Below are 14954 nucleotides of genomic sequence, written 5' to 3' on the forward strand. Positions count from 1 at the left end.
AAAAAATATTAAAAATGTAATTGAAAACAAGTTATAGGATAATTTCAGTATTTCCTTTGATGGATTCTTCAGGTTAAAGAGAAATCACACCTTGATGTACCTGTTTTAATGCAGCCTTACACCTGGAAAATGAAGGTTGACTTTATCAGGTCATACGAAAGGAAATAGCTTTTCATGTGATAACTTTGACATCTTACTTTGTAAATGAGTACTTTCGTGAGTTGCAGAAATAGCCTAAGACAAACTTGTTTTTTGACAGATGACATTTTAAATATACTACAAATACCATCCTGTGACATATGTGCTACACACAGTGCAGAAATACTTTGAAAGATATGAAAATGAAAATATCAGAGTCTAAAAGGTTTCCACAAATAAAAACTCAATAGAACACAAACTGGAATATCTCAAATTTTTTCAGCCTCAGTTAACACTGCAAATGTTAAATAATTCAGAAAAAAATGCACCAGTCCAGTTCCAATCAGTAATGGCTTTAAAATAAAAATACGTGCATACAGCCACATATACATATTTATATATACATATTATTATTTTGCTGTTAAAAGTTCTTAATGGTTATTTATTGAAAAAGGTCAGGATATCTTCAGATTTCTATTTCCTAAAAAACAGAACTTGTGTTCACACACAATGACGTATTTAAAAATGCCGTTTTTATTGTGCTTTTCTTGTGGTTATTATTTGGGCATTTCTTAAAACTATTACAAACCTGTGACTCGAAGTTTATCTGTGCCAATTACCACCTCATTTTCATCCACTGTAAAAAGTGGCTTGCCGTCCTTTGAGTTGATCTGAAATTGCTGACCGTGGAATTCTACCATTTTAGGACCTGCAAAGTACAACAGAATAATGGAATAATTACATCAGCTTTCTTCAACTTTCTGTATAAATTGCTAATAATTTGAATTGTGGTCTTAATAATTTAGTGACTTGTTTAAGTACATTAAGGATCATGAAGCCCCCAGCTATTCTAAGGATAGTGGCCCTGTAAGTACTGAAATTGGATGAGTCTATTTACACGATCTAATTTGTTGTTCAAAACTGTGCCTGGAGTCATGCTTTCAAGTTGGGTTCCCAGGGAATTTAGGAAAACCCTCACAAATTGATCAAGGCAAACATTCGTGTTCTTGGTGTTGAAACTGCTAAGATTCTTTGATCAGTATGAGTCTATCATCTTTTTTTTTTTTTTTTTTTAAAGAATAGAAACTAATTATCAAAGTCTTTGCAGCAGCATCATCCCTTTTGATTAGGGAGGCTCGAATTCTTTAAAATTACAAACATCCTGTGTAAGGGCAGGACCCTCAGCTCTTCATAACAAATGCCAGTTTAGCTCCATATATCTAAAAAATGTTACTGATCAGGTTCTTAGAAGAGTTTCAAAAAGCTGCGAGAGTACTCGCAATTGGATCTGGTACTCCAAAAATTAAAGTAATAGTGTGTAAAGGAGTCTTTACGTATTGGCTTGGTAAGCTGATAGAAACCAAACCCTTAATATTCCCCTTTCTAACCACCTGATCAATTAAAAATTTGCATCACATAAGTTTGAATGTCTACTTCATAGAAATCATCTAAATCTACGTTCGGAATTAAAATTGCAGAGAATAGTCAAAGCAGTGAAGACTCCTTTTCTGCACATTTTAATAAAGGTAATTCACAGACCATCCACAGGACCGAGAGGCACTGAGCTGCTTCTTCCCCCGTAAGTCTTACCATGCCTACTCCCATACATGTTAAATATCTTCCAGGCAGTAATTCTTAAAGGAAATAGGAATTTTTGTTACATTAAAATGGCATTAAGTGACGGATGATTTATCCTGCTAAGAAATACATTCAGGTATTTTGTAAAATCTGCACGGTAGCTGATGCGAGAGATGCATACTATAGGGTCCTATACAAATTGATCATTGCTTCACTCAGCAGGTGCAAACTATAGCTTCTCATTGCTCACCAAGCATGGAAAGGGTTACGGAGGCCAGGAAATCCTAAACTCAGCCATAAAACCCAATACTGATTCTACTTGAGAATGATCAGGAGAGAGGGCTAAACTCCGCAGGACATTATACTCTGTCGGATATGTGCACCCAGGCACTGCCTCACCGATCTTAATTTGGCTCTTCTTTAAAGCTTCTCCAAAGCACATGCCTTTATTTCTGAGAAGTGTATTGCAAAAGTGAGCTCAGAAAATATCTTCGTTCAGTGAGGTGTTAAACAGCCTTTTTTTTTTTAAAGCAAAAGAAGCAGTTCTGGGTAAGTGAAGCAAGGATGGATTCCTACCAGTGCTTTCCTAGAAAATCTTGGTTAAGATGTTTTAGTGTTCTTATTTCTGCCCAGCAGCAGTAAAGATTTCTTTTCAGTGCTGTCAATATTTTAGTAGGTCTGGCATGCCGGAAGCAAATATTTTTATATACCCATAGAATATTTATTGACTAAAAGAATTAATAACTGAGTGAGGATCCTGAAGATTTACATTTTAGGTATATGTACTTTAAAGTAAAGTAGGTGCCCAAGAACTTCCACAGACTCAGTTCTAAGCCGTGAGGTTTTATAGCCGGGTAATCTTCAAAATAACATTTAGAAACTGCTGTAAGTGTATTTGTGCAAACAATATGCATCAATGCCTCTAAAAGACAACTCAGAAATATATACTGTTAATTTCTAGATCATTGCTAATTATTTACACATGATCACAGAAAAATACTTTAATATGCTGAAATACTGTATGTTTAGAGGGAATGCCATCTACTGCTTTCCCTGGTACACAGGCAGTGAGCTTGGTGGACACAGAAGCATTCATTGATTATAAAGCACTGGAAAAAACAATGGATTTAAAAGAACTGGAGAAGCGTGGCATGATTTGCACCAGGCCTAACATGATCTCATCTAGGAGTACACTTATCTTCTCAATTTGTTAATTTGCTGAATCTGTTTTACAAGCAATCTTGTCAAAGAAAGATTTTTCATGTTTCTCATAGTGAGGAAAAAAAAAAGAACTACCTCAAACAGCATGAATCGATTAATTTAATTTGTACATCTGCGTATTGACAGGTTTTTGTTAATTGGATTGTTATGGAATGTAGGTTATTTCACAGAGACATGACAAAAGAAAACAGCTATAAGATATAGGAGCTGCTTTAACTGGTTGAATTTAGGATTAATATATACACACTAAATACCATTTATATACCTTGGACCGAATTCTTTTTCTCTTACCTAACCAAAGTAGACAAACACATATTGTGCAGACTGACTTTCTCAGTTGTCCTCTCTAATGCAAATTTCAGGCCCAGTATACATACAGAATATACTGATACAACTGGAGATGCAATATATACCAGTTTAATTAAACCAGTCCATGTATGCGCTGACCCCATTCTGGGAGCGATCAGAACATGGCTGAGATTCAGCCTTTCCACTCCCAGCTAATTGTTTTTAACATCAGCCCACATAAGCCCATTCTTGGGCTCTCCTCTTTTCTTCCACTCAATATCTCATTATTCCAAGCAATGCAGAAAAGCTTTAACAGAAGAATTTGAGAGACTCCTACCCTAAAATAATTAGATAGGGGAAAACCAGAAAAAAAATCTCCTTAGATAGAAGAACAAGAGGTTTAACAGGATTTGTAGAGAAGTGCTCATCCTGGCTGAGCAGTAAGTGAATACATCTATACCAATAAATTAGAGAAAGTCAAGGCAGAGGAGACACAAGCACTGCCAACTTCTGTTAATCTGGCAGCATGCTCCTTGGCACCGTCTCAACGTGTGCCACACAGCGACCTCCCAGACAATGCCTGGTCAGGAGCTGCTCCCCACAGACAGATGGATGAAGCTCTCCAGCTCTGCAGGGAAGTGGGCTTATCTGTATAATGAGAGTTGTGCTGTGCCATCTGCCCCTGGGGCAGACTGTGGGTCCTGGCCTGGTTTGGTTGCCATTGTAGATGTAGTCTATTCCTACCTGCTAAATACTTTCCTACTTTAGATGTTTCTGGTCATGCACTGAGAGATGCATTAAGGTATTTAGGGATTTCTACTGTTTAAGAAAAGTTTGGTGCCTACTGCTATTAACTTTTTTCCTGAGCATCCTAAACATAGAATTTAAGCATGCAGAGGGGCAGGGGAGTTAGGCAGGATCTAAGATGGGTGCATTGTGAACTACAACCATCACACTTTAAAGCTAGCCATTAAATAAGAAAAAAATACTATAAGCACTGCGAGCACTCACTGTGCATTATATACTTCCCAAAGGAGTCTTAACTGGTGGCTCTTTGAAACTACAACTCATGGCCTTGCCCATGCTGGGTTGGCATCCAGATTTCTCTCCTGTTTGATCCTGGTCCTTGCACACTTGAATAAATCTTTAACAAGAATCTTTAGGTCTGTAGTTTTCTCAATATGAATGCCCCAGTCAAATGGGACAAAGACTGTGCAATAGATAATCCTCATTATCAAAGAATGGTATGTATAATAAATGACGCATTTTAAATCTTTAGAGGTAATGCTAAGGTAAACCAAATTCAAGCATATGTTTTATTTATGCTAGAGATGAGACACCTCAGTATATGCAGAACAAATTTCAAAAAGTGAAAATAGGCTTTTAAAGAAATGGGAATAAATTTATGTAACCAAAAGTAGCCGTTGGTTTCTCTTAGTTGTATTTCACAATACACATGCACTAGCTACATTGCAATAACAGTAATTGTATTGTGATCCCAGTAAGATTCATTTTCAGCTCATAAACAGCAGCCAAATTCAGTATCTGAAACTTTATCTCCCAATTACTCAATTTATTTTGTCTACAATCCTAGTATTTAACTACATGTAAGTCAACTAATACTATATAATCATACTTGTTGATAAAATCCTACAGTTAAAAATGTAACATGACTAATTGCACTGTTTTCCCATTGCTACCCGAAGGATCACAGGAATTCCCAGGTTGATTGGTTATCCTTGCTAATCAGGCTGAACAATAATTGCTTGTTGTTTCTTTACACCTCCTCCTTTAACACGTGCAGTTCTGACATTGACCTTGTATGTGATCATCACATCACATACCTCTTGACACTGAGGATGACAGTTTAAATGATGAAAAATTATTCCAAAACCAATTGACCTATTGCCTGAAAAGGAGCACACTGCTAAGCACCCTTCCTTTTTGCTTCTCCACCTCACTGTTGACTCCCCTAGGTGGTTTTCCAGTGAAAAGTCTTTTGTTTTGTGAGTCCATTTCAGTGGAAAAGGATTTCAATTAATTCTCTTCTGCTGCTACCCAACCTTTGTTTTCCAGGCCAATACAAATGTAGAAGGACGAGAAGGCAAAGAATAGGGCCTGCGACAAAATACATATCCACAAAGACTTAACGTCAATGAAGTGGGTAACATAAGCAAACTCTTCAAATCCAGTTAGTTCTGTCAAGTATTAAGCACTTTTAGTGTGTCTTTAGATCTTTCAGAAGAAAAGGCTTTCCAACACAGAAGTTATTTGATTTCAGATCTTTTCTTTTCTTAGTCTCGTCTGCTATCCATAATTTTTGATAACCTATGGCTGTCACCCACTCTGTATGCTTCATTCTTCTCCTACCACCTAGTATTATTGAAGTGTTGAATATAAGCCAAAATCTTGAGTGCTCTGGGGTATTGCTATGCAATTTCATTTTTTAGTTAATTTTTATTATATTAGAGCACCTTACTTAAAATAAGATCTCATTAAAAGTGTATTAAAAATGTAATACTCCTACAGATTCAGTTCTAGTTCCATAAGTAATACAATACCAATAAATGTAAAGCCATTACTCTCAGAAACATAAAATTAGTCACATTTTCATACGGAATAGTATGAAAGTATTTGCCAGTCTTTTATTAGAACAAATGCATTATTACAGAGAATGTGCAGCGTACTGCATATATATATTTTATGTCCATATCCTATACCTCTCAACACCTTTAAAAAATCTCCAAAATATTAATAGCACACTTGCTTCTCCTGTCTCCTATTTTTTCTCTCAGTTGTCCTTTTATATAATGGATGCAACAATTATGCCCTCTCAGACAAAAGTAAGGTTGCCTTACTGTCAGCACTTCTTATGCTTTGCTGTTCTCGAAGGTTGAACACAAATCTAGAGATCTTTGAAAAAATGGTTCTAAATTATCATTGCAGACACTGATCATGCAGACACTGGCAACTCAACCCAGTATTAGGTATTTAGGTGCTAGTACTTTCCCCTCTCAGAGTGATTTAGGTAACTAAATGTCTTTATCCTCCAGGCATTCTTCTTATAAAACACGCTATTTAAATATAAAAACAAACAAACAAACAAAACCCCATTAAATACTTAATTGTAAAATGGATTATTGCATGTAGAAGCCATGGCAGGAATCGGAGATCATGTTTCTCACACAGTGACTTGACCAAAAGGCTATGGTGTCACTTCTTCTCTCAGGCCTAGTGAATCCAGAATTTGTTACATGATGAATAACTTGAATAGGAAAGGGTGAAACACACAGTCCTCAGACAGGTAAGGTGAAAAGGAAAGTACTAAAGGAGATTAGGCATGATAATTTGAAACCCTGTATGCAGAGAGGACAGCTGATCTGAGTCCCTCATCCTTAACCACTCTATTTTCTGTATAGTGGATAATTCTTCTTAGTCTGATTTTTTTTTTTTATTATTATTTTAAAGAAAGCCATGAGTGTATTTTCATAAGGGCAACTCCAGCACTGTGTTTCGGGAGTATTCTATGCATGCTTACTGGATCTGGGCAGAGGACAATGTGAGAGGACTGATTAAACACATGGGGCATGATGCAGTTGCCTAAGCATAGCTGTCTAGTGCTATTACATGTACCTCGTTGTTTCCTGCCTGGCCTTCAGCTTATCTTAGATGCTCTAAAGCATCTAAGACTTCTACATATTGGGCTAGAAGGTATGACCTGGGGTCCGCAAGCGACCTAAGCCCTTCCAAAGTGTCAACTTAAGACCAGGCAAGATGGAATCACAGAAGAATGCAAGTCAGAGGGCACCTCTGAAGGTCCCCTAGTCCCACCTCCTACTCACAGCGGCATCAGCTTGGTTAGAAGTCAGATGAAGGTGCTCATGGTCTTGTCCAGGTGGTACTTTAATAACTCTGAGGCAGGAGTCAACAGCCTCCCTGGGTAACTGGTTCCCATGGTTAACTGTTTGAACAGTGATATTTTTCCCCTCTTCTATCCAGTTGCAATTTGTCTCACCGCAACCTATGACTATTGCCTCTCTCCCTTTTGCTGTCTTATCACTGTGTACCTCTGAGAAGAGCCTGGCTTCACCTCGTCTCTAGCCCTCCTAGAAGCAGGCAAAAGCCCCCTTTAAGCCTTCTTTTCTGCAGGTTAAACAAACCCAACTTCTTCAGCTTCTTATACTTCACGTGCGCCCACTCCCTGACCACCTTCATGAGTCCTTGTGGGAGTCTCCCCAGCTTGCTCATTGCTCTGTCCTGCTGCAGGAGGCTTAACAAAGTATTGTGTGATGCGGTCTCCCAGGGGTGTAGTAGTGCATCCCAGTATGCTATTAGCTCTCATTACCACAAGGGTACACTGCAGATACATGTTCAAGTAGTCCACCATGAGAAGGAATGTGTCTTCTTTTGCAGACCTGCTGCAAAAAGACAGGGATCTAGCTCCTTTTTTTGGCCACTAACTGCCATCAGGAGTTTTTAGACATAATTATCCAAATTCTATAATAGATTATGGCCACTAACTGCCATCGGGAGATTTTAGACATACTTAATTATCCAAATTCTATAATAGATTATAGTCACAATAAATTTCAGCTATTTTAAGCTAACCTTTACAAATTCATCTAGCTTTAACCCATGCCAATAATTCAATCTTCTTATTACTTTGAGGGAAAGAAGTACAGGAACTGTCCTCACCTTTAGTAATAACTATTATCTTCAAATTATCATCCAATGAGCTATGTTAATGCTTACTATACCATATGACCCAAAAGATGTTGTTTGGGATTGCAAATTTACTGAAGAGTATGAAAGTCAGAAGGTTATAATTTATTTAATAATTCCCCCTTTTTCCCCACTTATTTTGAGTTCATTACTCCCATCGCAATAAAGAGAATGGGGCTACTCAGATGAGTAATTGCTCTCTGATGAGAGATAGGTATCCACTACCCAGTTCTTTTTCCAAACAAAAAAAGTATTTCCCAAACTTTAGCCATTTTTCCAGGGCTATGCTCTGTAGACTTATATGCATATTGTTTTTCGCTTCTTCTAGACACAGTTAAAAGAGAAATGACAATGTAGGATTCAAATTCCCTTGGCCATGTTAAATTTCCCCTTAACGGTGATGCTGGTATATTTAAGCAAGCTGGCAACGTGCATAACTACCTGATTAACTTCCAAAGGATGTTTAAACTCTGCCTTAAGTCAGCATTGCTGACCCTGAAAATTATCACACATTTCTTCATAAAGATTACCATATACTTGGGGATAGGGTGTATAAATCTTGCTACGATAAGCACCTTACTATACATGGTACATAGATATCAATGGTATTTTTTTGCAGAAGAGGATACTGTTCATTCGAGTCTAAATATTAAACTGTAGCTGTAATGACTATATTACCTTTTTAATAAATAAGTTTTCATGGCAACATGCTTAGCTAGCTTTAATTTAAATATATATTGATTACTACTTACTTTTTCTGATATTTGTTTTAATTCTTTTTAACATTATGTCCATTTAAAAACACAAGGGTCTAACAAAAGACTAATAGCACATGAATTTAATATAGAACAGAAACACATCTGCCATGAATTAAAACAGGAGATTACAAAAGAGGATCGGATAAAGTCTGTAGGATGTTTTAGCAGCCACCTGTCTTTCTCTAAATTTTGCCTGATCTGAGTCAACTAAATTTTACTTTTAAATAAAACTAGCATGTATGTCTTGATATGATCAGATTCATTGGTAGCTAAAATTTTTATACTTCTGGAAGTAAAAATCCCTACTTTAATCCCCTTGGAACAAATATTGTAAGTTCTTCATCATAGGAAAACTTAATCACCTCAAAAACACTTCAATGAAGTTTCCAATTTATCTTTCTAGTAATTACTACTATGTTGTATCCTTCCTTCTTATAACCCAGCTGGACAGCAATTAAAGTTGTGCAAATAATCATCTTCCTGCAGTACAAAGATCTTCAAGAAATATGTTCTGGCTTTTATCTTAAAGATAAGAAAGAACTTATTTGGACAAAAATGGAGTTTTTAATGAAAGCCTTCTGGGAAAAATAAAGAAGGAAAAGCTAAATGATTTTACAATGTCATTAATTAAGTCAAGTTTATGAAACTGGCTTCAGGGTTTTCCCTGTAAAAACACCATAGAACTGTTCTTACATATATCATGCTTCGTTAACACTGTTTTCTTCCTATTATGTCTCTGATGAAAAAATACTGTCACTTGAAAATGAAATATCAAAATGCTGATAAGAAAACCAGAAATGATTTGACATTGGAAAGCAGCAGTTTATAGATGGAAATTAATGCTACTGAAGCAATATATTCGGTACTGACACTTATCTGTTTCCTCAGAATGTTGTTCCTGTTCGAAAAAGAGGGGTGGGACAGCACAAATACTCTCATGGTAACAGCTGCTCAGATTAATGCGATGGGACATGAAAATAGTCTCTAGGCAGAATTTCCACTGTGATTCTGTTTTCTGACTGCATAAACCATTTTGACTTTTACCATAGTCCCATCCTTTCTGAGTGGTGCTGATTTCATGTTTCAAAGTGCAGAACAGCTTCATAATATGGTTATCTAAATAAATTTCCTCTAGCTTTCAATAGCTTAAACTGAACTCCTGACCTGAAGCTACTGATGTTACCGTTCCTTGATTAAAGTAGGAGGAGGACCAGCAGTCCACTGTACTGGAATCTGTTCTCACAGACCTTGCAAGACTTTGGAAGCTTCTTTCCTTTGTGGCTTTTTTCTTCCAAAAAAGACATATTACAAGCAGAACTTAAGATCTTCAGTAGGTTGAAGCCTCCTTACATGATCCCTGAAAACAGGTCTTTTCAAAAACTGGTCCTGCTTTTCGGTAAAGGTAGTTGGAAACATGCTGCTCTTCATCCACTTTCTTAATGTTGGTCACTGGAACACCACTGCAAAATCTGACTGTATTATATTCATCTACTGGTAGGCTGGATATGTAAGCATACATTTGCTTAGGTGAAGCATCATTTACTGTTTGATACCAATGTTGCTCTGAAGTATTTGATAACTGACTATATAGTCTATAAGTTTCTTTTATATATATTATATATTTTTTATCATTCATTATTGAAAAAAATTGCTAATTCTTTACATGAAGCTGCTTTATTATAGCTTAGGGTATAAATCAAAGGTGCTACATGTCTTTTTTTATTCTAGGATTGGAGGTTTTGAAGTGGTAAGAACAAGAATCTTGGAGATGATGGTTAGCAGCTTTCTTCAAATGCTTTCTTGGATTATCAAAGAAAGTTCCAGATATTTCAGTTCTGAAGGTGGATGAGTAAGCTGTAATAATGACATCTTCTGAATCTTATTCAAGATTTTAAAGACAGGAGCTATTCTAATGAAAATAGTTACCATCTGTTCCGTAGACATCCTTGCCTTGCCTATAGGTATCTCCCTCCATGGCTTTATTAATTCCCATTGACTCTCAATCCTGTAACTTCCCACATCGGTGCCTTGCTTAGATTCCCTCCTTGCTGTTTGTTGGCCAACATCCTTCTCTTAAGTCCCATTTCTCCCAGAAATATTCCCAAAGCAATCACTTCCACATAATCCCTTAACTAAATGTCCCATTTCCTTTTTTGCTTTAAATTAGCATAGGGTTTTTTAATTATTTACATGTTACATGTTACATTTACATTAAACATGTTACATGTTTAATATGAGTTTCTTTGGTCATATGTGAGTTTTGAATGATTTTAAAGGGTAACTCAAACAAAATGGGTATCTGGGTTTCTTTGTCATCCAGAGGGATATTGAAGTCAAAAGAGAGTAAAGCACAGAATTGGTTGGGGTTTTGTTACAATCCCTATTATTTTCTAAGTATTCTTTTGCTGGCAAGCAGTTAAATGTATTTGCATTCAGTGAGGCTTCTGAAAGCAGCATAATTATGGAACATAGTCCAAAACACAACAAGATCTACAGCATTTATAAAGAGCTATGATGTCCATGTAACTCCTGCAAGAGGTATGTCATGCAGGTGAACTGAGGAGCATGTAAAAACTTTAACAGCGCTCATGGTGGAAGTTGCTGGCATTTGGTGCCATTTTAGTATAGCTATGATTCATGAGGGAAACCTTTTCCATTGTTGAGTGATATGTGCCTGTTATCCTCATGTGGGGAATTTCATAGAAGCTCCTCAAGTAAAGATTTATTTCACATCTCTCCCGTGAATAACTTCTATTGAAGACTGGTTATTTAAATCACTCTTAGTAACTAAAATATTTTAACAGATCATTTGAATCACAATCTTCTATGAGTTAAAAGATATTTTTGTTATGATCTTATGAGTGATACTACATTACATTGTCATCTTTGGAATGATCCCAAGCTTACCTAAATAGCTCTTTCACAATGGCAACTATTCATATTTATAAGATGAATAGAGTACTAAAACATAGTTCCAGCATGTTGGCAACTATCAAAGGCATTAATTCTTTAGCAAAGACTTTGGCATATGAAGTAAATCAGCCACACACCTATTTTTCGCACTTCTCATAAAGGAACATCATCTTAACATGCATGCATTTTATGACTGACTAAGGACAATGGCTAAAAATATCAAGCTACTTATAGACAGTCATTTAGTTTTAACAGGCTGTAACTTAACCCCAGTCACTGTTGTTTGACCATATCTTTAGGCATTAATAGAGTTCTTTACAGAATTAAGTTTTTACTGCTCCTTCAATGCTTTTCTATCAGTCTAAAATTAGTATTATTTGATATTAGCAATATTTCATGTTAGTATTTACAATGGCACCAACTACACCAGACAGCACCTGAGAGCAATTATTAATGAATTCCAATAGTTGCATTGCCAGTCAAAAGAGATTACTTAAACGTGAAATATTTCAAATAATTTGCAAATGCACTTTAGCACTTCCTTTTGATGTAGTTTTGATTTTCCCAGGCTCGAATCATTATTTCACCCTCTTACCTAGGGAGTTCTCGCAGAGTAAGCCAGAGTGCTGTCAGAACTTTTCCTGCTTCAGTGTGGAATTTGATTTGCATTTATACACTGACCACTTTTAAAAGATTTGAGATGCAGGTCTTACAGTCTACACTCTGCTCCTTCCTACTGGTCCCCTCATGTATTGCCTGAGCCAGATACAGCCTCTCTGCACAGCCAGACAGCTTTTTGTCTGGACAACACCAAGTATTGGGTCTTCCCTTAGGAAAAGGTTAAAAAGCTGCAAGATCATAAGATACAATAAGGCTCAACCGCACATTGCTGGGAATAGGGCCAGAAGAGCTGGGTGACAAAAAGCAAAGAAACGGAATTAAACTACCAATAGGAAGAGAAAATGCTAAAAATGTATGGTATTTGCTGTAAATGGGCCACTACTGACAGGACAGTTCCCATCCAGCAGAAATCTCCCTGTTAAACACCACAGTCCCCATTGTACAATGTGGGCTTGTATTGACCCTTCTCTGTCTATCGGGTCTTCAGTTCACAAGTTTTCTTCAATCTACATGTCTCTAGCCCTACAGAGCAGGTGTCTTCAACTTTTTATTTATTTAACACAGCCCATTCCGTCTCACTTTATGTACAACTTTTTGTTAACGCTCTCAGAAGACTATGTTGTGACTTGGAAGGAGAGGAAGGAGGAAAAGGAGAGGAAGGAGGAAAAGGAGAGGAAGGAGGAAAAGGAGAGGAAGGAGGAAAAGGAGGGGAAGGAGGAAAAGGAGGGGAAGGAGGAAAAGGAGGGGAAGGAGGAAAAGGAGGGGAAGGAGGAAAAGGAGGGGAAGGAGGAAAAGGAGGGGAAGGAGGAAAAGGAGGGGAAGGAGGAAAAGGAGGGGAAGGAGGAAAAGGAGGGGAAGGAGGAAAAGGAGGGGAAGGAGGAAAAGGAGGGGAAGGAGGAAAAGGAGGGGAAGGAGGAAAAGGAGGGGAAGGAGGAAAAGGAGGGGAAGGAGGAAAAGGAGGGGAAGGAGGAAAAGGAGGGGAAGGAGGAAAAGGAGGGGAAGGAGGAAAAGGAGGGTCTGAGATTTGTTGTTTTTGCCAGGCTTCATTTTCCTAAGGTAAGACCTGTAGACATTGACTGGCACAAATAAAATATCTTTTCTTCACTAAAAGAGGTCACACAGGCTGGACACCGCCTGTCAAAAAATCCATCAGGCATTTGATCTACTGTCTGACATGATTTTCCCTATAAGTTTCTCAGACTTCATCAGGGATCAGGTTGGACATGTTAGTGTAGTCATCAATGATGTGCTCTGTGATCTGCCCTTCCCAGTGGAGCTCCTGACAACTTCTTCTCATCAGGCAGGATGGGCATGTGACCACAGTGCAGATACACATCTGGTCAGCTAAACAGTACAGAGCCGACAGAACCAAACAGTACAGAGCCATGTCACAGAAATTTTGACCATGTGATGTGTACGTTTTTGGTCATATGGTCACTATATGGTTAATTACTGAAAAATAGTTTAATAATTGTACTAATAATGTGAAACTAGAAGTACTGTACATCTCATACCCTTAATTATTAACCATGTGAAATATGAATGTATTAAATATTTAGGGGCATTTTTTTAAAGAGGAATTATTAGCTTGAATTAAAAAAAAATTGAAAACATTTAAAGGTCAAATTGTGATTGCTTAATTGTATAATTATACATTTTTAAGGGGAACAGAAGGCTCTTATAAGCTATAACTTATATTTTTTATTTGCGCTTTTTTTTTTAAAAAAAAAGAGAAGCCGGTGAAATGTTCAATGAATTGTTATGATAATTCTTCAAACAGGAATTGTCACAGAAGTTACACAGTCTCATCAGCATGGAAGAGTTGCTCATCTGGGTCCCAATCTAGTAAACTACTTAAGCATATCAGGTTAGTCTTACAGTTAAATAAGTAGGAATTTATGCTTTGATGCATGAGGATCTTAGAAAAAACAAGTTAATAAATTGTTACATTTTTCTTCAAAGTCAAGTAAAGGTTGAAAAATATTAACAAAACTAAGAAAAGTCCTGTTGTATCTGACACATATTGTTGCCATTCTTACTTAAAAATATGATTTAAAGAGTAAGGTCTGCTTATTCTTGCTGCCAAGATCTATCACCTACATCTATCTAGATCTATTGATTTCACTCAGGAAACCAATGTATCTTACTGCTACCAAATATAGTAAAATACATACATTTCTGAGTTGTGAACTGGCACGTTTTTTTAGGACATCTGCTTAAACACATTAATCTCTGGAATACTAGGAAATGAAGGCAGACATACAGACCTCCCTAGCCATGTTCTCCTGTTGCATTTTCTTAGAAAATCATTTGCAACTATCAATAGATATTTACACAAGAAAAATGGTAACTTTCGCAGTGATCTTTCCTGCATAACTGCAACAAAAAAGCGCTTCAAATATTTACAGAATTAATGCTTAACTGAGAAATTGAAAATATACCATTGGTACTTATTGAGTGGCAGCAGGACTATTCAAATATGATCATAACAGTAAAAAATAATCATGTGTTTAGCATTTTATAACTTCCAAGGTCCTTGGAAATATTCATTAAAATGTTTCCAAAACAGCGAACAAGAAAAAATCACTTAGACTTACCCACATTTAATCGGCCCGTGACTTCCCCATTTGAATTGCGAGCATTCACAGTCACATTGTGAGTAGACTGGAGAAGCAGTGATGAGTCCTGAAGTATGGAGGAAAAAAAAGTAGGTTC

At 36.9% G+C, this 14954-nt stretch overlaps 1 protein-coding gene across 1 annotated transcript in view; it reads right to left on the reverse strand.

Moving 5' to 3' along the window:
* SGCG (sarcoglycan, gamma (35kDa dystrophin-associated glycoprotein)) overlaps nt 1–14954 on the reverse strand; it is a 71056-nt gene that overhangs the window by 35773 nt on the left and 20329 nt on the right. Inside the window, exons 3-4 of the mRNA XM_009890618.1 lie at nt 14837–14924; nt 728–847 (exon numbers count right to left, since the gene is read on the reverse strand). Coding sequence (XP_009888920.1) covers nt 728–847; nt 14837–14924 — 208 coding nt within the window. The remainder of the gene's footprint in view (nt 1–727; nt 848–14836; nt 14925–14954) is intronic.

This window comes from Charadrius vociferus, unplaced genomic scaffold (assembly GCF_000708025.1).
Source record: "Charadrius vociferus isolate BGI_N301 unplaced genomic scaffold, ASM70802v2 scaffold278, whole genome shotgun sequence".
Lineage (NCBI taxonomy): Eukaryota > Metazoa > Chordata > Aves > Charadriiformes > Charadriidae > Charadrius > Charadrius vociferus.